Source organism: Chanos chanos, chromosome 2 (genome assembly GCF_902362185.1).
Source record: "Chanos chanos chromosome 2, fChaCha1.1, whole genome shotgun sequence".
NCBI lineage: Eukaryota > Metazoa > Chordata > Actinopteri > Gonorynchiformes > Chanidae > Chanos > Chanos chanos.
The window spans coordinates 48,854,136-48,875,817 of NC_044496.1; the positions used below are offsets into that span (position 1 = coordinate 48,854,136).

At 41.8% G+C, this 21,682-nt stretch overlaps 1 protein-coding gene across 2 annotated transcripts in view; it reads left to right on the forward strand.

Moving 5' to 3' along the window:
• Window positions 1-21,682, forward strand: part of psd2 (pleckstrin and Sec7 domain containing 2) — a 22,448-nt gene extending 766 nt beyond the window's left edge. The window contains exons 3-16 of one of the 2 annotated variants that reach the window (XM_030764827.1): window positions 4,612-5,221; window positions 5,831-6,577; window positions 14,214-14,408; window positions 14,510-14,590; window positions 15,104-15,216; window positions 15,521-15,579; window positions 17,269-17,358; window positions 18,080-18,123; window positions 18,300-18,490; window positions 18,690-18,760; window positions 18,866-19,023; window positions 19,343-19,487; window positions 19,871-20,014; window positions 20,407-21,682. In XM_030764827.1, coding sequence (XP_030620687.1) covers window positions 4,710-5,221; window positions 5,831-6,577; window positions 14,214-14,408; window positions 14,510-14,590; window positions 15,104-15,216; window positions 15,521-15,579; window positions 17,269-17,358; window positions 18,080-18,123; window positions 18,300-18,490; window positions 18,690-18,760; window positions 18,866-19,023; window positions 19,343-19,487; window positions 19,871-20,014; window positions 20,407-20,613 — 2,757 coding nt within the window. In that variant the 5' untranslated portion in view covers window positions 4,612-4,709 and the 3' untranslated portion in view covers window positions 20,614-21,682. Of the gene's footprint in view, window positions 1-4,611; window positions 5,222-5,830; window positions 6,578-11,919; window positions 11,994-14,213; window positions 14,409-14,509; window positions 14,591-15,103; window positions 15,217-15,520; window positions 15,580-17,268; window positions 17,359-18,079; window positions 18,124-18,299; window positions 18,491-18,689; window positions 18,761-18,865; window positions 19,024-19,342; window positions 19,488-19,870; window positions 20,015-20,406 lie in introns of those variants that run through there. The other variant, XM_030764828.1, reaches the window with a different exon arrangement.

Below are 21,682 nucleotides of genomic sequence, written 5' to 3' on the forward strand. Positions count from 1 at the left end.
TCCTGTTGTCATGGTTACTGTACTGGGAGGTTGGGATAATATGGCTGCGGCTGAGCCTCAGTTTTCTCGGTATGTGTGTGCGTACGTCTCTCACTCCACAATGCTTAAAACAAGGAGTCATTGTGTGTGTGTGCGCGCGCGCGCGCGTGTGTGTATGTGAGTGTGTGTTTGGGAAAAGCATACTTAAACACATTCCGCATCCCGCTTCTTGCTAGAGCCAAACATCAGCAGGTTGAAACAGGTGCGCAGTAGGAGCTAGTAATTCTTTAACTCATCCCTTGATTCATTCAAGGCTCTATAGACTAATTACGATTTCTATGACAGTCATAACCCAATAGCAGCGATCTATGACGGCTAGAACTGTGACAATACATGATAAGATACATGTTATCATGTTGTGAATAATGTGTATTTAACGAGCGATTATTGTTTTAACTGTCATATGGTAAACTGGATGCCCTCGTCAATTAATTCGGTCGAAATAAAGGCGTCAGACAACCAGACATCGATGCGCCAGACGAGACACAAGACGCCTAAATAACCAATTTGTCCCTTTTTCGTTTTTTTCTTTTGCTCACTTCCGACGAGCGCCTCCTCCTCTGACTAAGAGACGGGTAAGGATGCGTCTAATAAGATTTAGTGCCAATGTGATTTAAGTGAGGACGTTGCAAGTGATACTATGACAAAATACAAGACGACGTTTGACCTTGAAAGCAGTAGATGTGACGGAACGAGGTGATATAAGAGCGTTTTTACGGCTCAGTAGTCTTGATTTGCTTGTTGCTGGTCGTCTACATTTGAAAATCCCTGACATGTCAGTGAAGGGGGAGAGAAAAACCTGTCGTCTCGTAGCATACCATCATTCCATCATTTACACGTTTCTTTTGCCCCTTAGGACAGCAGTTTGATAGATTACAAGGTGTGTGTGTGTGTGTGTGTGTGTATGTGTGGCCGCATCAGGTATGTGCTCATTGAGTCAGTGTATTGAATGTATGAGCTCATTTAGTCAATGTATTGAACGGACAGTTATTTACCATACCTGCATAGTTAAATATAAGATGTCACACCTGGAAATTGATGATGCTTTGTGTGTGTGTGTGTGTGTGTGTGTGTGTATACATGTGCGTGCTGACTCTTGTGTGGTGCCGTCTCACGACTGAAAAGGGTTAGTGGGTCACACAGACGATCAGACTGCAGACTGCATGCAGTAGACTGTGGAGACAGGAGGGGGGTGTTTCCCTGGGCATGTCTCATCAGATGTAGATTAGATTGCTTAGATTGGGATAACTGAGTGGCTATAGCCTCTTTCAGCCTCATTGTCACTGTGCATGAATAGCAGTTACTTGATCTTTAGATTACAGTGCAGGACAGATTGTAATATTAACCTTCTGAGAGGAGCATGGATAATGTAATGAATAATCTGCTGCTTTCATGTATAAAATCCAAATCATAAGTCATAGAATAGCCCTATACTCTTTTTGTTATGAATTGGTAAGACCTATAGCCTCTGCAGATCTCTAAATTGGCATATCTGCATCAACTTTTCAAATAGAGATACTGCAGTTTTACCTCAATGGAAGTGCAGCTCTCTTTCCCTTTCTCTTTCTCTCTCTCTCTCTCTCTCTCTCTCTCTCTCTCTCTCTCTCACTCATCCTCTTTGTTCATTTTGTTAGCCCGCCACTGCATAGACCAATTCTGTATATCGCTTTGGGTCCCTAAGGAAAAGTTGCCTTGTTCTAATGCGATCAATAGAAAAGAGCTGAACGTTAAGAAAGCTTTAGAGATTGAGATTAAACCTAGAACAGAGGGAGGAGTTTAATGAACCGCCCGCAAAACACAGGGGCAGACTGTTCACCTCTAAATCTCACTGTGAATCACACAGAGGACAAACTACTCATCCCTCTGGATTCACACTCACTTTTTATCTGACGCTGTCATTCAGAAAGGTTTATGTAGGAAATGCTTTTATTCACTCAGTGCTTTAAGCACAGCATTTGATTATGCTTATTGTGTTTCCAAAGATATATATTCCTTCTCTTTTACTCTTAAACTCCATATACACACTATACAAACAGACTTGACATGCTAAATGAGATCACTCACAGATCTGTGCGGTAATTAGGTATGAAAACGTTCAACATGTAATAAACACATTCATTCTGCATCAAGTGCACTTCATATAAAAACAAATACATGAAAATTGGTACTTCAAACAATGCTTGATATTATTAAAACTGCCACTCTTAGTTCAGTGTGTGTGTGTGTGTGTGTGTGTGTAAGTGTGTGTGTGTGTGTGTGTGTGTGTGTGTGTGTGTGTGTGTGTGGTGTATTCATGCTCATTGGCTAGGCAGGAGTGAAATCTCTGAACTGGTCAGTAGCAGGCAGTATGAATTGCAGTGCTGTTATCTGCAGAGGGTCCAGTTGGGGTGATTGACAGGTGGACTGAAGGTAATTAAAGAAAATTGATCATGCTTAAGTGCCCACTGTTCTGCTGACAGTACTGGAACTCCGTAGGTGAAACGAAGACAAACACACACACACACACACACACACACACACACACACACACACACACACCTCTTAGGGGAGTCCTTCATTCTCAAACACAACATTTGCAGCCCAAGTTACTAGTTACTAATTCCTCTATAATTATGAAAGTGCAAATTCTCCAATTCTCTCTCTGTCTCACTCTGTCTGTCTGTCTCTCTCCCTCTCTGTCCCTCATTCACACACGTACAGGCGGTTTGCAGAGTGTAATTTGTTGCTGGGATGTGACTGCAGAGGCAGGATGCAGGTCCATGAACATCTGCCAAAGCACTGGGACCTTTAGTGCTGCTCCAAATAACTACCACACATTGTTTGTCACAAATTAGCTTGCAAAAAGCACATGCCTTCTTTGTGTGTGTGTGTATGTGTGTGTGTGTGTGTGTGCGCGTGTGTCTGTGTGTGTGTTGTGTGTGTGTGTGCACGTGTGCTTGTTTGCGTCTTTGTTTATGTATGCAGCAGTTGGTTTGGATTGATATGTCACATGAATGTGAACATCTATCATTTTTTACCTTGGTGATTTGGCATAGAGGCTCAATGTTATATATTAACTCTCTCTCTCTCACTCTCTCTCGCTCTCTTTGTATGTGTGTGTGTGTGTGTGTTCAGTGCAGAGATGAGGTCAAAAGACAGCCATTTGATTGGGTGTTTCATGAATACCATTTGAATGTAGCCTGATAGAGAGAGAGAGAGAAGACAGAGAGAGAGAGACAGAGACAGAGAGGGAGAAAGAGAGAGAGACGAGAAGAGGAACAGACACAAAGGAGACAGTGCAGATCCTACAGTATCAGAGAGAGAGATGAAGAGATACAGCAAGAGGATGACTGAAAAAGAGAGAATTTTCATCCTTTAGTCCTGAATACTCAATACTGCTGACAATGTGTGGTGCCTTCAAACAGGTGACACCCCATACATTCCCTCTCTGCTGTGTCTGTGCTACACTGACACGACACAGTTACAACACTAACAAGTCTGATCTTGGTTCACTTTCTGCATACTTTATACTTCAGTTCAAATGACCTCTAAATTTACTGGATATCGATATTATGACTGAGTATCAAGCCAGACAGACATGCAATGAGGTATTATTATCATATTACTGATACCTTCTTATTTTACTCAGATCTGCAGGGGGATTTGAGGAGAAGGTGAGTCTGGGATTGATTCTGGATTGTAACTTTGCAGCTTTAAAACTGGTGTTTCAGAGCTGGAGAAGAAAGCTGACAGCCAATCCTGTGCATGAGCTGAGCTCTGTATCTCTCTTAGTAAAGAGAGGGATGTCTTTCACTCTACTCTGCTGCCAGAGAGAGGGATTAGAACATCATATACATATGTGTTATATCCTCTCTCTCTCTCTCTCTCTCTCTCTCTCTCTCTCTCTTTCTCGCTCTCTCTCTCTCTCTCTCTCTCTCGCGCTTGCTCTCTCTCCCCCACTCTCTCTCGTGGCATACTGGGACTCATCTGGTGGATGGTTATAACACATAGCTTCCTTTGATGGACAGCATCTGTACTCCACGCTGCTGGATCTACTGAAAAGGAAAATTCGATTTGTTAGGCTGCAACAGTGAGGCAAATACACTTTTTGAAAACAGTGATGAAAGAGCCCTGAACTGCAACCTTCTCATATTCTCATCACATACAGTTTTGAATCTCTGCATAGCAAGTCAGTGAAAAATGAAGAATTGTGGTTAGCCAGCCGTCAGCTATCTGTCAGTAATGCATGAATTTTGATAAAGTCCAGGACACGCGCTAGCATAGCATTTCATTGCTGCTAGGTGCACATGACTGATTATAACCCGCCAAAAAGAACTATTATGGAACTGATTTTAGGCCCCTATAAATTCACATTCTTTTAAATATCAGTGGTCAGACTGGTTTTGTTCATCTAGTCTGTTTAGGTCTGTCGTTTTCGATTTAATCTTTTAATTTAATCGAGTATTTTTTATAATGACACACATGGAAATACAGGCCATTTTATTGATGTAGTGTTTATATGAGTATCACATTATTCACTAGCGTTTCAATCTCACCTTCACTTATGCTCGTACCATATCATGTCATTCACAGGTGTGGCCTTAGATCCTTGGTGTGGATTCTGACCACTTTTTGACCCTTCTGACCCTTTGACGCCAGAGGTTCGTGACACTGTGACAGCCGTGAGCACCATGAGTCAGGAGGGGCAGGAGGACCCCCTCCACACAGATGTGAGCCCTCCAGAGACATCGCCACAGACCGAACAATTACAAGCCCAGAACGGTGACTCTGACCAAAGGGAAGACAAGGATAGTCCTGGTGCCCTAGAGGTGGAGCCCAGCATGGAGACAGAGACAGAGAAAACTTCTCTTGAGCAGACTGAGGAAAACTCGGAAGTTTCTGGAAATGGAGCCAGCAATCTAGAGGGTGATGTTGTCGGAGATGGGGAACGGAGTGAAAAGGAGGAGACTGTTTTGGATAGAGGAGAAATGGATGGACAGGACACTGATGATGCTCAGGCTAATGGAGAAAAGGAGATGCAGTCAGCGGAGGAGCGTAGCGATTTGGACTCAGAGACTGAGCCGGGCCAACACAATGGGGACAGTCACACTGAACTGAACGGCGGGGTAGGGTTTATGAACTCTCTCCCGTTCCCTTCTGAAAACACACAGGGACTGTCTACAGAAACACAAGACAACACAAGGTCAGTGCACTTATTACGGATGTCATCCTATGAAAAATAAACAGATTAGGATTACCACTCAAATCCACATCATACAATCCATCGTCATTCAGAGAAAGAAAAAAAAAACCATGATTGATTCAAAACAATTTATTGAATTATCCAGGGTTAAGTCTGTAATGTTTTTCAATCTGACATTTTTTTTCATCAGAGTGACAAGCACAGGCGTCATATAGTTCCATTTGTTACGTTGTAACATTTAAATAACCAAACTAATGCAGAACAATGAAGGATGTGATATTTTAAGAGCAGTAGGAACCATGGGACATGTCCTCAATGATGTTCAGTGGGGATTTGGCTGAGGCCGTGATGCATTGCTGTGACAGCACACTAACTAAAGATAGGAACTCACTGTGAACACATTTCTGCTGGAGCTCTCTCTCTCTCTCTCTCTCTCTCTAAATGAATGGGTTTACCAGAGGTGATGTACAGACTTATGTAGACCAACAAGATTTCTTGCTCTACTCTCTATATATTTTTAGCAGCATTGGAATATTATAAAGTGGATTACCACTGTGTGTTAATCCTTAAAACATGCTATTGCATTAAGCTGTTTCCATTCAAATGCAGGGAGGAGAACGGCACGGAGGACGACAGCGAAGGTCACGAGGAAGAGGAGGGATGTGACGAAGAGGCGAGGGAAGGTAACCTTGACACGTTCAGTTCCACCTTCGAATACTCGGTGGAAGAGGCAGACGCTGAGGTAGAGGAGGAGGAAGAAGAAGACAGAGAGGACAAAAGTGAGGAGACCCAGAATCAGGACAGTTTCAGCTCTGCGTTCGAGCGTATTGTCGAGCAGGTTGCTGCGGTAACGGTGGAAGAAGAAGAAGAGGAGGAGGAGGAGGTGGGAGAAGAAGAAGACGACCGGACGAAAGAAAGTCAAGACGGGTTCAGCTCCACGTTTGAGCGCATTGTGGAGTCTGAGCTTTTGAGAGGCGGGACGTGCTACAGCAGCCTGGACTCTCTGGACGTTCTCTCGCTGACGGACGAGACAGACAGCTGCGTGAGCTTCGAGGCTCCGTTAACTCCTCTCATCCAACAGAGGGCCCTGATGGGCCCAGAGCCTCCAGACCTGGAGCTGGAAACAGTGCAGGAAGGGACGGAGACCCAGGATGGAGATGGGGAGACGGACACGGACAGAGGGAGGGGCAGAGAAAGGGACGGGAGAGATTCTGAAAGTCCGCTCCGGAGTTCTATCCCTGGGAGCCGGTCGGAAAACGTCTTGAGCCAGTCAACCCAGTGGACAATTCCTAATGGATTCCATGCAGAGCTGCATGGGAATGAAGAACATACTGGGCTCATTTCCAGCTCAGTCAGGTAAGGGTTGTACTGGTGTGTGTGTGTGTGTGTGTGTGTGTGTGTGTGTGTAAGTGTATGGTTGATGTGCTCCTGATAAAGCTTCTGATTAGAGTGTGTATCAGTACTTGCCCTGGTGCACATTGTTTCCAGATGGGAAACAGGTCTCTCATGTAGGTAAAATCCTCTCAGTTATCCAGCTCTTATTAGAGTTCTCACATAATCCATCACTTACAAAATTTTCATGCCAGACCACCAAGGCTGAGCACACATGTCCTGCATTATTTACTATGTTGCTGACTTTGCCCAGCAGGTGGCATCCAGTACCCAGCTAATGACCAGAATACACTGGGAGTGTTGATTTTGTAATTGATGAGTGCCATTTAGTTAGTTATCTTTGTTAGACAGTGTTTATCCATTATGTCTGTGAATGAATTGCTAATTCGCTGAAGTTTCTTGAGTTTCATATCCTGCCTTGTCAAAAGTCACTTTTCCCTCAGGAGGCACTGCCGTGTTGATGTCCATTATAAATTGCAGAGTTACATAACACCAATTTACAATGTCTCCCTGAATTGTGCTGTGCACCCCAGTATAGTAAGGATTTAAGGATTGAGGATTGAGGGGAAAAAGTGGTGGATGGTGTCTGATTCATACCCACAACTCACCGTCCACTGGATAAATGCAAAACACAGAGCAAAACATCTGCACTGCTCTCCCTCTCTCTCTCTCTCTCCTCCCCCCTTTTCTCCTTCTTTCGCTCTCTCTGCTCTGCCCAGCAGCAGATGTTGCCATTTTCCCCCCTTTTAAACGACTAACAGCTTCCTGCCCCCCTCGGCCATGGCTGAATGAGGCATTGTTTTTAGGAGGTGACATCATCATCTTTGGCTTTCCTCTTAGAAGGCAGAAGCATGCTAGGGTTTTCACTAAGCCTCACAGCTCTCTCTCTCTCTCTCTCTCTCTCTCTCTGCACTAGCTACATAAACGTACTAACAACCACTGACGAAATCCCTCATCTCACTGCTTGTGGCATGTGCACACTTTTCATTGACTGCAATGACTGCAACATTAGCTGGCTAATCACTGACCTATACACTGAATGCATTAAAAAAAAATGCTATTCATTACAAGGGCCCATTTCATGTTAGCGGCGACACTGAATCCTTGTCCATTAACAGCCAGTAATGCTGTACTGGCCACATATGCTGACTAACATTAGCTCTTTGCCGCTGTGGTGTGGTGGCTACATTAACACGGGCTAATGGTAAATGAAGCCATCTCAGGGCAATGAGTCACATGAGTGTACTGTTCACTCACAGGCTCGTTTAGTGGGAGTGCTGCTACATGTGCTGTTAATTAGCGGCTCTGGACTGCCTCATGAGTACACTATTCATTTGAAATTCTCCCTCAGAGTGTTTGTTACATGACAACACTGCCCGATCTGCTTCACAGAACGACTTCAGATGTAAGCCCAGCGCACAAACACGAATTCTTTTCATTTTTAGCCATTTAAGGATTTTATACATCTACAAATGAGTCTGTGGTCTCAGAATGTGTTTAAAGTTGTTTGAGTGGACTGTTCCTGAAGATGAAGAGAGCCCTTGCCCTTTTTTTTTATAATTTAATGTTTATCCCAACATGTTGTTTATCTAAAATCTCAACAGTAAACGGTCAGAGTTAAAACCAAAATCCTCAGGCTCATTTACAAGTCCCTCAGTTCTTCTGGGTTTGCAAGTGGCTGTACACACACATGCACGCACACACACACACACACACACACACACACACACACACACACACACACACACACACACATGATGTTCACCAGTCCCCTAGTTGTTCAAAGTATGTTTTGGCTTCACTCACTGCACTTGAACTTTGATCACTTTCTGTGATATCAGTGCTTCTGCGCTGGAGACTGAAGCTCTGCTCCTGTACACCGGCTGCAGTCCCTTTGTTACTCTCAAGAGCATTCTGTGCTCTTTCAAAAGCTTGAAAGCTTTCAGCACACCTCATTACACTCCAATTGGAATTGACTCCACCAAGTTTAAATTCAATTAGCAACTGATCCTTAAAAAGCCCTGCTTCTTTAGGAAAGAACCGAGCATCGAAATAAAAAAACCAAAAAAAAATCAAACGCCGTGGACCGTTTTCAAAAACGTTTGTTTGCTTAGAGAAGGATTCTCTTTATTCTCTCTGTTCTCTCATTTCTATGGATTGGTTGTCTTTTTGTTTTTTTCTTCCCCAGATTTTCTATCTCATCTGGATTCTCTTCTCATCCCAAACACCACAATCCTAAATCCCTGCTCTGTCTCTTTTTCTGACTGTCAAGGCGTCCTTTCTCGTTTCCCCCCCCAAACACACACACACACACACACACTTCCTGTCGTATTTCTCCGCATCCTGGTTCCCACTCTGCAGTTCCCTCTAACTGATAATTTTCCCAACAGGTTGCTGTGGTGGCTGCAGAGAACCAGTGTAAGAGACAGAGACATTTGAGCACCAGGGAATGATTAGAGAGAGAGAGAGAGAGAGAGAGAGAGAGAGAGGGAGAGAGAGAGAGAGAGAGAGAGAGAGAGAGAGAGAGAGAGGAGTAGACTGTAGAAATACATTCACCTAGATCTCCATAGTATTCCACAGTTGGTGTGGGATTCACACAGTGTATGAATAGCTTCCATGCCTTTTCACTGTTAAGCAGGTTAGTATCTGGTGCTAACCACAAGAACTGGCATCTGTTAAGATATGAGAATGTCTGAGAAATCAAAGATGTGTTGTATTTGAAAAGGCCGTTGTGTCGCTCTCTGAAAATCTATTATTATATTTTGTAAAGTCAAAGTTTGTCATTTTCATGGTGCTGGATTTTCTCTGTTCAAACAAAAGACAATTTTTTAGGCCACTCACCGAATCTCTGATTTTTCTATTATTATACTGTACATTGGAAATCTAAGGGCCTGGTTTACCAAGGCTTTAGCATATGCAATTTTTTCTCTGTCTGGCGAACACAAAGAAACATGGTAAGTGATTTGTCAACGCATGGTTCATGTGCTGAACAAATTTGCATGAACAAATACTTTCACATGTGCAAATGAAGGTAACAAATCTGATCTTCAGTCCAAAGATTTAAATAGCACATTCACTATACCAATTGCACAATAGGTGCCCAGTAACAGTTTTTTTTGCTTTGTAACAGAGAATAACAATTACCAGACAAGGTTAGTGTTTAACCTGTAGTGTACACTCTTTTGTCCTCTACTGACAGGTGCACGAGATTGAAGTTGAGGCTGATAGAGTCAAATGTAACATTAAATGTGAGTAGGTGACTGTGCTGACTAGCCTTAGCGCTAGCTACAAGCTGTATCTGATTCATTCTGGCATAGCCTGAATATGTAAACAGAGTGGTTGACTGATGGTTTCAGCCGGCCAAGTCGAAAGTGAGCCGAAAGTGAGGCGTTTGAACCGTTAGAGGAGGACATCTTTTGAGCGAGCCCTAATCTTTCCCTCCTGTCTGCCGTTGCCACAGAGACAATCCTTGTCCTTAAAAATGTCATTCGAAGGGAAGAAAGCTGTGAGGATGGGCTTTTGCAGCTTCACTCACATTCCTGCTGATAATCCCCAGTCAGGTTCAGACATTCAGAGAGGGAGAGAGAGAGAGAGAGAGAGAGCGAGAGAGAGAGACAGACAGACAGACAGACAGACAGCAAGACAGACAGAGGCAGACAGACAGCAAGAGAGAGAAAGAGAAACAAAGAAAGAAGCAATGAAAGAAAGAAACAAATAAACAACAGAAAGAAAGAAAGAAAGAGTGAGTAACACTACGGCTATTGAAGTCGTACTGAGTTTATCCCTAATCTATGAATACCCTTATACTCCGCCATTCCAGTTCATTATTCTGCCGTTCTTCAGTCGTGCTCCTAAACGTTTTAAAAATGTCCTTTTGCTTCCACATTAGAGTGGAGAGATGTCAAGCGGTGGCTTTCATGTGTATTTACAGGTGTTGGCGATATCTGTGAACAGGAAAATTATATGAACTGCATAATGGTGATGTCATACATTTGAATGTCCCGTTGTGTGGAATCTCTAGGCCTTTGCCACAACTGTATCATCACTCCAGACTACTGGAGCATACAGATATCACAGAGACCAGCAACTCTAGTCCACCAGTTTGTTTGTCTTGTCTCACAAGCCCTGGTATGTGTCTTTATGTGTGGGTGTGCGGGTCAATGCTGCGTATCCTCCTGAAACCCAGAGCCTGCTTTGTGATGATAAGACTTAAAGACTCTTTTCTTAAAGTCTTTGGTGTCAGACATACTCACATTTTCACAATGGAAAAATATATGCAGAAAAATGCAGTCGCATGTCTAAAGGTGCACAGATACACATATTCTTCACATACATACAAATATGCAAGTGTGCACACTCACACAAAGAGCATTCTCTCTCTCTCTCTCTCTCTCTCTCTCTCTCACACACACACACACACACACACACACACACAGTCTTTCCTTCTCTCTCTTGCTCTCTGTCTGTCTGTCTGTCTGTCTCTCTCTCTCTCTCTTTCTTTCTGTATCACTCTTTCTCTCCCTCCCTCTTGCTGCGGTTATGAAAAGATAAGGGAACTGGAAGGGGAGAATTTTACAAGGCCAGGATGTGTCACAGTAACGTGATAGAGATCTGACACTGTGTGTGTTCTTTTGTGTGTGTGTGTGTGTGTGTGTGTGTCTGTGTGTGTTAAATGGAAACGATTTGGAAATAGCTGTATGAACCAGACAAAGGGGAAATTTGAGGTGAGGCAGCAGCTGAAGGAAAAATTTGACTTATAGATCTGAATATTTTGCGTGCCAGAGGCTGTATACAATTTGATATTTTGTTCTGCATAGATAGAGGTATTATCATTGGAGACGGATAGTTGGGAAAATAAGCCGGAAATGGCCACAATACTGATACACATGGAATCACTCATAATAGAACTCTTTTCATAAGTTGTGAAAGACACTAGTGAAATGGTGCTTAGGTTGTTGGGCACGTTCCAGACCGGCGCGTAGACATCGGAAATATGCCGGGCGCTCCAGGAGCTCAACTGACCGTCCCACACTCCGCCCCTTTCCCCTGTAGGATTTTTAGGAACTCAAAGCAGAAATCGCGAATCTGATGAATAGACCTGCTTAAAAAGTACAGTTTTTTTTCATAATATGTATATTTCTTAATAAGAATCATAGACACATACAACAATGAATCCAGGCGTCGAACCTGAGGAAGTTGCCTCACTTGGAAAGGATCTAATTGCTTAATCCCCGTGTGTAGAGAACCGCACAGGAGCGAATGGATATAACAGTCAGATTTATGCCGAATATGTCGCGCTCTTGGCGAGACTGAATTGTCCGAGGTGAAAAATGTGGAAAGAAGAATATGACGTGCATTTCGACTTTTTACTCGAGCTTCTGTAAGTGAAATATGTGTTACAGGTCATTGAATAGCCATGCTTTCGCTTTGATTCTCGAAACCGTGTCAAACAACCTCAGTAGCTCTAACTCTTCACTCACGAATGGTAATATCTTACTGCTCAGTCAATGAATCCAAACATGTTTATAGCCACAAGAACGCATAACATATATAAATGTAAATATATTAAGCAAGATATATTTTCTCGATTAAATGTATCAAATTCATTCTCAATACCTTAAGCGCACTTTAAATCTCTGGTCGAATAAAGTCGCCCTTTGCTTGGTGCCTGTTAATTCAGCTATGTGAATCGATTACTTTGTTTGAACCGTTTGTTTAGCGTGATATTTTCACAAAGCAAGTCCTTTAGATTTTGTCTCTGAATGAAAATTGTTCTTCTTTTTCCCCATGCTGTCCTCCATCAGTTTTCGGACATTAGTGTGTGTCGTTTTGCTCCTAGAATAAATGTATTACAATCAAAAGACAGAACAAACACTTTGTTTGTGTGTATCTGTATGTATCATTATACCGTTGCACTGTTTCTAAACATGCTGAGACATATTGAAAGTGTGGAAATATAATTTGGTTCCACAGTGGACACACATATGTTTCTAAACCATTTCCACACCTTTCACCTGGTGCAACCTTTGGTGAGGCAAGAGTGACACACACCCATAAAGTGAGTGAGAGACAAGCAGACAGACAGAGAGAGAGAGCAAGAGTCAGAGAGAGATTACTGTCTGAGTCACAGACAGGCAGCCTCATGTTTTAATTGTTAGCGTCTAACACGAAGAGTACTTTAGTCAGCACACGTCTAAGCAGAAGCTCAGAGCCTTTTAATACCCTTAGGATATGAATATTAATCTGGTTTTACGGTCTGTGCCCCCAAAAGCATTTATCATGATGGGAAATCTGTTATATGACTTTTATATTGTCATGTTGTTCAGCTAGTGCTTAAGTGTGATTCTTTAATCTTTACCATTACCAGATCAATACTGCCAAAAGCACTTTATCCATCATGACTGTTGATTATGTAGTTCCACCAGTAGAAGAACATTTATTGCTTTCCAAAGAATTTCAATCTATGTGTGCATACGTGTTAAGTGATTGGGTGTTTACTCAATATGAATGTTTTGTTTGGACTGAGTTTGATGGTATTTAATTCAGTTATTATGTTTGTCAACCATTAACTGAAATGAACTTTAGTCAGTTGTGCTGTGTTATAATCAACAGAATCAGGAGAACTGACATTGCTGACAGGCCGTGACTAGACCTGTGGAAATGCTAGTTTACAGAGTGCTGACTGATTGGTTTCTCTTCCCTCTGAGTATTATGACTTCCAGAAAATACTGAGGATATACTGAAGAGGTCACATATAGAAATTAATATTTATTTGTGGTTTTGTGGTTTTGTGGTACTGTTAACTGTTATAAACGACCAGGCTGCATATTCTGTGAGGCTTTACTGGAGGATTTTGAGTATTGCTTCGGAGAAGAAACCATCTGCATATGAGGCACACAAATGATACTCCTTTTACCCCCCCCCCCCTCTCACAGGATACCAGGTTGTGCTAGCTCCATGGCAACCAACACATTACCGTGCCTTATCTAGTTTATGTGTAATGCAATTGCACTGATCAAATTATGCAAAAAATTTGACTCATCCACAAGGAATGACCACCATAATTTATTCAGAAGGTTGAGGACACATATGTAGATGAAAGTGTTGACCACCGAGCATGCACTATCCTCTGTGCCCTAGCTCAACTGTATGATATCATTTTTTTTTTTTTAGATCAGCAATTCAATCTCTTGGTTCTCTCACATAAATTCTCAGTGAAAAAAAAAGAAAAAAAAACCTTTTCCTCTCGTACTCCTCTTCTTTAACTTCATAGACATGAGAAAAAAAAAATCAAACCACCAACACTCTTTGAACTCTGTTCTAAAATTTTGCTTGACTGATAGGATGACTTATGCAGACATCGTACATGTGAAAATATTGAACTCATAAATTATTTCAGATTTATAAATTAACCATGTAAGTGCTGTGTGTTGCCCTTGAAATGTAAGTGCCTGTGATTTTCAACTCTACTTTCCTCTTTTGTGCAAACACTGTGAACTCTCCTGGCATTAGTAAATCAGGCGCTGAGACATCATCATAGACGTTCACTGAGCTTTTGTATAATTGACTCTGATGTTATTCTGTCCTCTGTACCCTAAAGCGACGCCAATCTCACAGATGTCCACTCTGATACTGACTCCGAGCTGGGCAGTCTGGAGCCACTGGAGCGGGGCAGCACCGATACTCTTGCCAACGGTTGCCGTGCTGATGCTGATGCCGCCAAGAGACTGGCGAAGCGACTCTTCTACCTGGAGGGGTTCAAAAGCTGTGATGTGGCACGACACCTGGGCAAAAAGTGAGTGGTGTGTGTGTGTGTGTGTGTGTGTATTCACATCAGAATGTATATGTATCAGTATCATCCTCAAGGTAATTTCTTTTTTCTCCAAATTTTTTCAGTAATGAATTCAGCCAGTTGGTGGCATCAGAGTACTTGAGCTTTTTCGACTTCACAGGTCTCTCTTTGGACAGGGCACTCAGGTGAGAGATTCATAAGTATCCATCATTCAGTAAAAAAATCTTTTCTTTAAGTTCTTTAAGGATCAAACACATTCCCCCCCCATGTGCATTCTCTACAAGGTGGTTCCTGTATCTGACTTCTTTATCTCAAATATGAAAAAGTTCCAAGTAGCTCTAAGCACAGAAAGCAAAGACATAATCTCATCTAATAGCACCAAACAGAGACGCTGGAATTAGTTTCTCTGCTGTAATGTTTCCTCCTCTTCACTCAGCCCATATCTGTCCTCATAAAAGCAAATGGGGAGAAGCTATTTATAGAGTATCTAACTCAGATGCTCTTGTACCAAACCATTCACACAGAGGTGTCACTGACACAAATGGTGCTGTTCTACACAACAGGAGGGGACAGAGATTGTGCCCTGCTGAATGGCACATGCAGTGGAGCCTAATAATAGGCCTGTTTTTTCAACCATACACCTATGTGATGTATTACGCCATGTGACACTCGTTCTCTTACCATGCTCCTGTTGTCAGGAACTTCCTGAAGACCTTTCCTCTCATGGGAGAAACGCAGGAGAGAGAGAGGGTCCTGGTTCACTTCTCCAGAAGGTTCTGCCAGTGCAACCCTGAGGCACTCACATCTGAAGGCAAGTTCACAAAAAGAGAAATGAACCAATCAGGCAGCAGACCAGACACATTACCTAAAAACAGAATATTATAATTAATATGGTTGACGATTAGACTGATAAGATATTGAATGTAAATATATGTATATAAAGTATGTGACATACATATATGATGACTGATATACATAATATGATGACTGACTAAATAGTATACTTTAGATTACCGTTGTCTTATCATCATAGATTAGTCGTCTGTAAATGTATTTCAATATAGGTATGGGTAACATGTCTCACATTTGAAGAAAATGTTTATTGTCCCTTCCAGATGGAGCTCATACACTCACCTGTGCTCTTATGCTGCTTAACACAGACCTGCATGGCCATGTATGTATTCACACCTAAAACATTTGCTCTCCTTGTGCGTGTATTCCAGCCTGGAAACTAAACAGGCTCCTGAATGCGGTTTGTGTGTTTGACTGTGGTGTCCCCTCAAATCCCCTCCCAGCTGAGATCAGTCCAGTCGTCTCACTTCCTTAGAAACCAGCTTCTGTGACATCTTTATTACACTCGTCACTAAGTCTGTGAGATTTGTTGGTCAGAAATAATTGCATAAATCAAACAGAGGAAATTGCTGCCAGTAATTGAATTTGTTCCATGTATTGTGTAATTACTCTCTCGGATTCAGAACGGGGGAAAAAAAAAAAAAACTCAGAGTAGTAAGAGTATATGTTAACGATGTTCTGATCCAATTAAAGAAGTGCTTGAAAAACAGTCCCCCTTTGAATAGAGTCCTATCTGCCTACATTAGTCTCTCGTTTTTTTGTTCTGGGAACTTTTACTTCAAAGCAGGTTGATTCCAATTCTCTGTCTGCTGTTTTTTCTCTTATGTACCATCACTCCACAGGCTTCACACTGGTAATACAATACAGCCCTGCACCAGTAGCACCCAGAATGTTTTATCTGGTTAACACTGTGCATGCGCTGCTGATCTGATTAGTTAGATAAAGGCTTCTGCACAACTTTAAACAGCACAGCACAACAGGGAGTAGTTAGAATTTTCCGTGCAAAAATTCAGTAAAATTGATGACAGTCTTACAAAAATTCAACTTTTTTTTTTTAATCAAAGCACTAAGTCAAACATTGCCAGTATGGGGCCTTCTAACAAATTATGATACCCTGACACTGTTTTTCCTTCCATTCTTTCTGTCTCTAACACAAATTCCTTTTTCTCTGTTAATTCTTTCCTTTATCCCTCTCATCACTGATTTTCTCTTAACACCTTCTCTGGCCTCCAAAATGAGCAGGTGGTAAGTGTTGCCACATACGCATCTTTTCTGTCTCTATCTTTCACATATTTCTAAAATCAACGCTGTCTGGTCCAGCCTTACTTACTCAACAAATTTCATTCACAAATTTGACTCACTGAAATATTCTCTCTCCACTAGTTGCCAGGTTTTCTCTAACATTGATCAGAAAACACTTGACAGATAAACATAACTAATTTCACCTTGCTTACTGGAGTCCTGTCAAATTAGTACCCTTTTAAAAAACTTCAAGAAAGGTTTAGCAGCTAAGAGTATGTTGTCGAAGACTGAATACAATATGGTCTTTCTGAAATGTCTGGAAACTGCACTTACAAGTATATCAGTACACTACTGCCACCTGGTGGTGAACACCGTACTGTGTTCTGAGCAGGGTGTTGCATTAATGACATTTCAAAGCTCTTGCTGACCACTCAGTTAAGCTCTAAAGCAAGATAAGCTCCTTATTCTTTTTCATCCATCACTTATATGTGTGCAGAATTACAGTAACTTTAAAGTATCATTATTTTATATATCTTAACTTACCAAATTAGTATAAATAATTTTGTGTTTATTTCTGTTGTCTGTCATTGAAAATAAATAACATTACACTGGACAGATCTGCTTAGTGAGCCTCCCACAGTCTTATGAAGTGAAAAGTATACGACAGCGAAATACTAACTGTTCTGACACTGTATGAATAATAGTTGAAACATTATAGTGTAAAACCACTTATTTATCCTTTAACTTATGTATCTGTGTGCGTTCCCAGAACATTGGGAAGAAGATGTCTTGCCAGCAGTTCATTAGTAATCTGGATGGTCTAAATGATGGCAAGGATTTTCCCAAAGACTTACTAAAGGTATTTAAATTCACTCTATACTGCTGAAATGTCATCTGAGAGAGATTAGAAATGAACTGTAAATAGAAAAATCATTGAAATTGAACAGAATAATTGTCACATAGGGACAGGAAGACTGGATGGATGTGCTAAGCAAGTAGTTTATTAAAGACAGATTCAGGCTGAACAGGCAGCGGTGACATTACTGGCAAATGCCAGTACACCAGATAAGACTAACCAATGATCACAGAACAGGCAGAGGTCCAGGACACAGAAGCTAACACTTATATTAGAGGCTAGGTAGAAATGGAATGAAACAAATGAGAGGTTGGGACATTGGAAATCAGATAATAAAACCAATTATAACGACTTGTTGACAGAAGAGCAGGTAAAACTTCAGAAAATACAAAGTGACAACCAGAAGTGTATGTACACGAGTAGCAAACTAACAAGAGAAGAAGAGACAGTTGCACATAATGACTAGTTAATGAGCCTAATGATCAGGTGATTAGTAGACTGGTAAAAGTGAGGGCTGATAGGTTGGACTGGAAGGGTACGGAAAAAAAAAAGGTGTGACAGTAATTAAAAATGAGTGCTTGAAATTTGAAAATGTACCCCTTATAATAACTCTGTATTTATAGCAAATGATAGAGTTAGTTACCTTATGTGTTGACATTTATATTTGAAATATATCGTGAATGAGTGCAACTAATCCAACAGAGTTACGTCTTTTTGTTTTTAGGTGCTCTATAACTCAATAAAGAATGAGAAGCTTGAGTGGGCCATGTAAGTAATGTTTCTCAGCAGCTCAGGTGCATGCAACAAGTGCTTACTAATTTAAACATGCATGTTTAAGGAGCCCAGTTATGTGCGTGTGTAACATTAACCTGAAGCTGGAGTAAAACATGTCAGCGTTAACTGTAAAGAGTGTGTGTTAATGAGTGTGTGTTCTGTGCCTGCAGTGAGGAAGAGGAGCTGAGGAAGAGCCTGTCAGAACTGGTAGAGGAGCAGTGTGATAGTGGGGGAAAACGGGTTGTCAGGGTAACAGATGGTAGTAACCCTTTCATAGCCATCCCACTCCTGCTCAACGCTGCAACGTATAAACATGGAATCCTCACACGCAAGAGCCATGCTGACATGGATGGCAAACGCAGTGAGTGTTTGTGTGTGTGTGTGTGTATGTGTGTGTGAGCGTGAGCGAGCATGCGTATGTAAGCTTGCATGCGTGAGCTTGTAAGGGTGAATGTGTATGTAGGCTGTGGACTCAATTTACTGCTCCTTTCAGAGGATTTAAACAAATTGATTTTATTACTGAACTTTATTTTCTTTATTTTCTCCCTTCGTCACTGAAGCACCCCGAGGCCGCAGAGGCTGGAAGAAGTTCTATGCTGTTCTGAAAGGGATGATTCTCTACCTACAGAAGGTACGTGTTAAACCCCAATCTCACTCACTGCATTATGACCAAAGTACCCCACAGAGACTGCGTCATCGCCACTATTTCTGATCTTTGTCTCCCTCTGGTGGACAGGATGAGTATAAGCCTGATAAGGACCTGTCTGAAGTTGACCTGAAGAATGCCGTGCGAGTTCACCACGCTTTAGCCACCAGAGCAAGTGACTACAGCAAGAGACCTAACGTACTGAAACTGAAAACGTCAGACTGGAGAGTGTTTCTGTTTCAGGCTCCGTAAGTGTTCTTGGATCATATCTTATACCTGAGGGTAATGCATATCATGTGAAAAATGAAAATTTAGGTTGATTTAAATTTGTAAGGCAGCTTACACAGCTTGTTGAGGAAGCACAGCTATTGGGTCCTCCTATGTTCAGAATCTCAGAATACTCAAAAAAAACCTGTAAATGAGCGGGTGACTAAGTAAAAATTAGCAGGTGATAAAACCTGGTCTCCTCATATTTCTCTCTGTCTGTCCCTTTCACGTCCATTCTCTCTGTCTCTGTCTCTGTCTCTGTCTCTCTCTCTCTCTCTCTCTCGCTCTCTCTCTCTGTAGGAGTGAAGAGGAAATGGTGTCATGGATTTTCAGAATTAATTTGGTAGCCGCTCTCTTCTCTGCTCCTGCGTTCCCTGCAGCCATCGGCTCTATGAAGAAATTCTGCAGACCACTACTGCCTTCCTCCACCACCAGGCTCAATCAGGTAAACACACAGACATACAGACAAACACACACACACACCCCCATGCAGACACACGTGCACACACGCGCACACACACACACGCACGCACGTACAGTCTTCGCCCACTACGTACTTATGATTACAACTGGTGTGTGTGTATTATTCAGCTTTACACACACACATTTACACCCACAACGTTTATTATGAACCAGATGCTCCTGAACAGATGGTATGTCAGATGTAAAGTATTCATATATTTATAAATGTATTTGACTGATTTTATGTGATCTCCTCCTTTCCCCAGTTCATCAGTAAAGGTCCGTAGGACTAACTTTATTTTTACCTTCATGACTGATTGATGGTTACATCCGTGCCCTAATCTGACTTTTTTACGATTGGTGCAGGAGGAGCAACTGAAGTCCCATGAAAACAAACTGAAGCAGATCTCTCTGGAGGTGGAGGAGCACAAGAGAAGTCCCCCGGATCTCGCCCACAAGACGAAAGAGTCAGAGGAGTACAGACTCAAAGAGCACTACCTGACGTATGAGGTCAGATACAACCTCGTCTGTTACAGCCTCTGTGTCTTATATTTCCGTACACATTTGCAATTACTTTTTAAGAAGATCTCGGGAATGTCTGTTCAAGTTTTTGGCACTGCTATGCAAATCGTCACAGACGATTAAAAAAAATTGTCACAAAAAAAAAAAAAAAATTCTAAATCTAAATTCCCCGCAAAGCCGTACTTCGGATAAGGACAGATAAGGCTGGATTCAGATAATCTAAATGTGTATCAGTTTGATCTCAAATATCAACAAGTTACACTCTACATTTAGCTGTGTTGTTTCTACATTCATGTATCCCGTCCTGTGTCTATAGGCATATGTGTCCTTTAAACAGATGGTTATTTCACTCACGTGTAAATCTGTCTTATTCCCTGCAGAAAATCCGCTATGAAACCTACATCAACCTTCTGCAGGCCAAGCTTCGGGCGGGGACGGACGACGTGGATAAGATAGAGGCCAGTCTGTTTAGTGGGGAGACCAGAGACGGCTACCTACGCAAGACCCAGTCCAGTCCTTCCATCAGCCACGGTCAAGGCATTACGTACAAGACCCAGAACCGGACCCCCCTGGAGCATCACAGCTGAACCGGACCCTGTGGGGCCCCTCAGACTTCTGAAACTGTAAACTGAATTCCGACGTAAACCCCCCCACCCTCCCCCCGTCATCTGCCCAAGTCCCCACCCTGGTGCGATGGGACTTAGATACCTGAGAGAAGCTTCCTTTGCTTAAAAGGAACGGAATAAGAAGGCAGCGAGAAAGAGATGCGACGTAGCATAAAAATATCAATGTACAGTCAATTTATTATGGCTACTATTCTTTTAGTATTATTAGTACTATTATGACTGCAAGTATCATTACTAATATTACTATAAACTTCATTACGTGCCAAATACAGAGACAGTAGGGGAAAAAAAAAGAACAAGGAAAAAAAATATGGAGGAAAAGACTGTATTAGAGGGAGAACATGACATCACATAGCAGAGAATTTTGATGCCACAACAACAACTATTGAGACATTACAAAACCAGTGTATTAAGAGGTTTTAGGAGTTTTACTGTGACATCACAAACTACTCTAATGAGAGGTTCCAAAAGAGTCATCGTGAGTAGAACAGAATAATGGAATGTTCTGAGGCTGTATTTAGTGATGGCTCATTGACTGACTGACTTAGTCTTACAAATGATGTAGCATTTGACTTTGACACGAGGCTTTTGTTCTCATATCCTCAGAAGTGGCCGTCGTAAGGGCTCTGACAGACACACTGAGGCGCATGTTCATATCAGTTTCATCTGCTTCAAGAATGATACAGTTTTCCCTGTGGACAAAATATTCTTATGATGAAATCTGATACTGTATAATAATCATTTATTTATTATGTTGTATTTATTTATTGTACATTTTTTCTTTTCCAGCTAGAGTTAAGATAGAGGACAAGACGAAAGCACTTCTTGCAATAATGCAAACAATAGTATGTAAAACTAATTTGACTGTGGAATTCATTCCAAATCCCATTTTTTGCCTAATCACTATCTCATGAGTGATGGATCTGGTACTTGATCTAGAACAAGAATCAAAGAGTGTGTCAGAGGAGAAAGGTTATACGACTGCTTAGCTGGAAGACTGCTGGAATTTGTAAATCTTTCTGTACGTGTG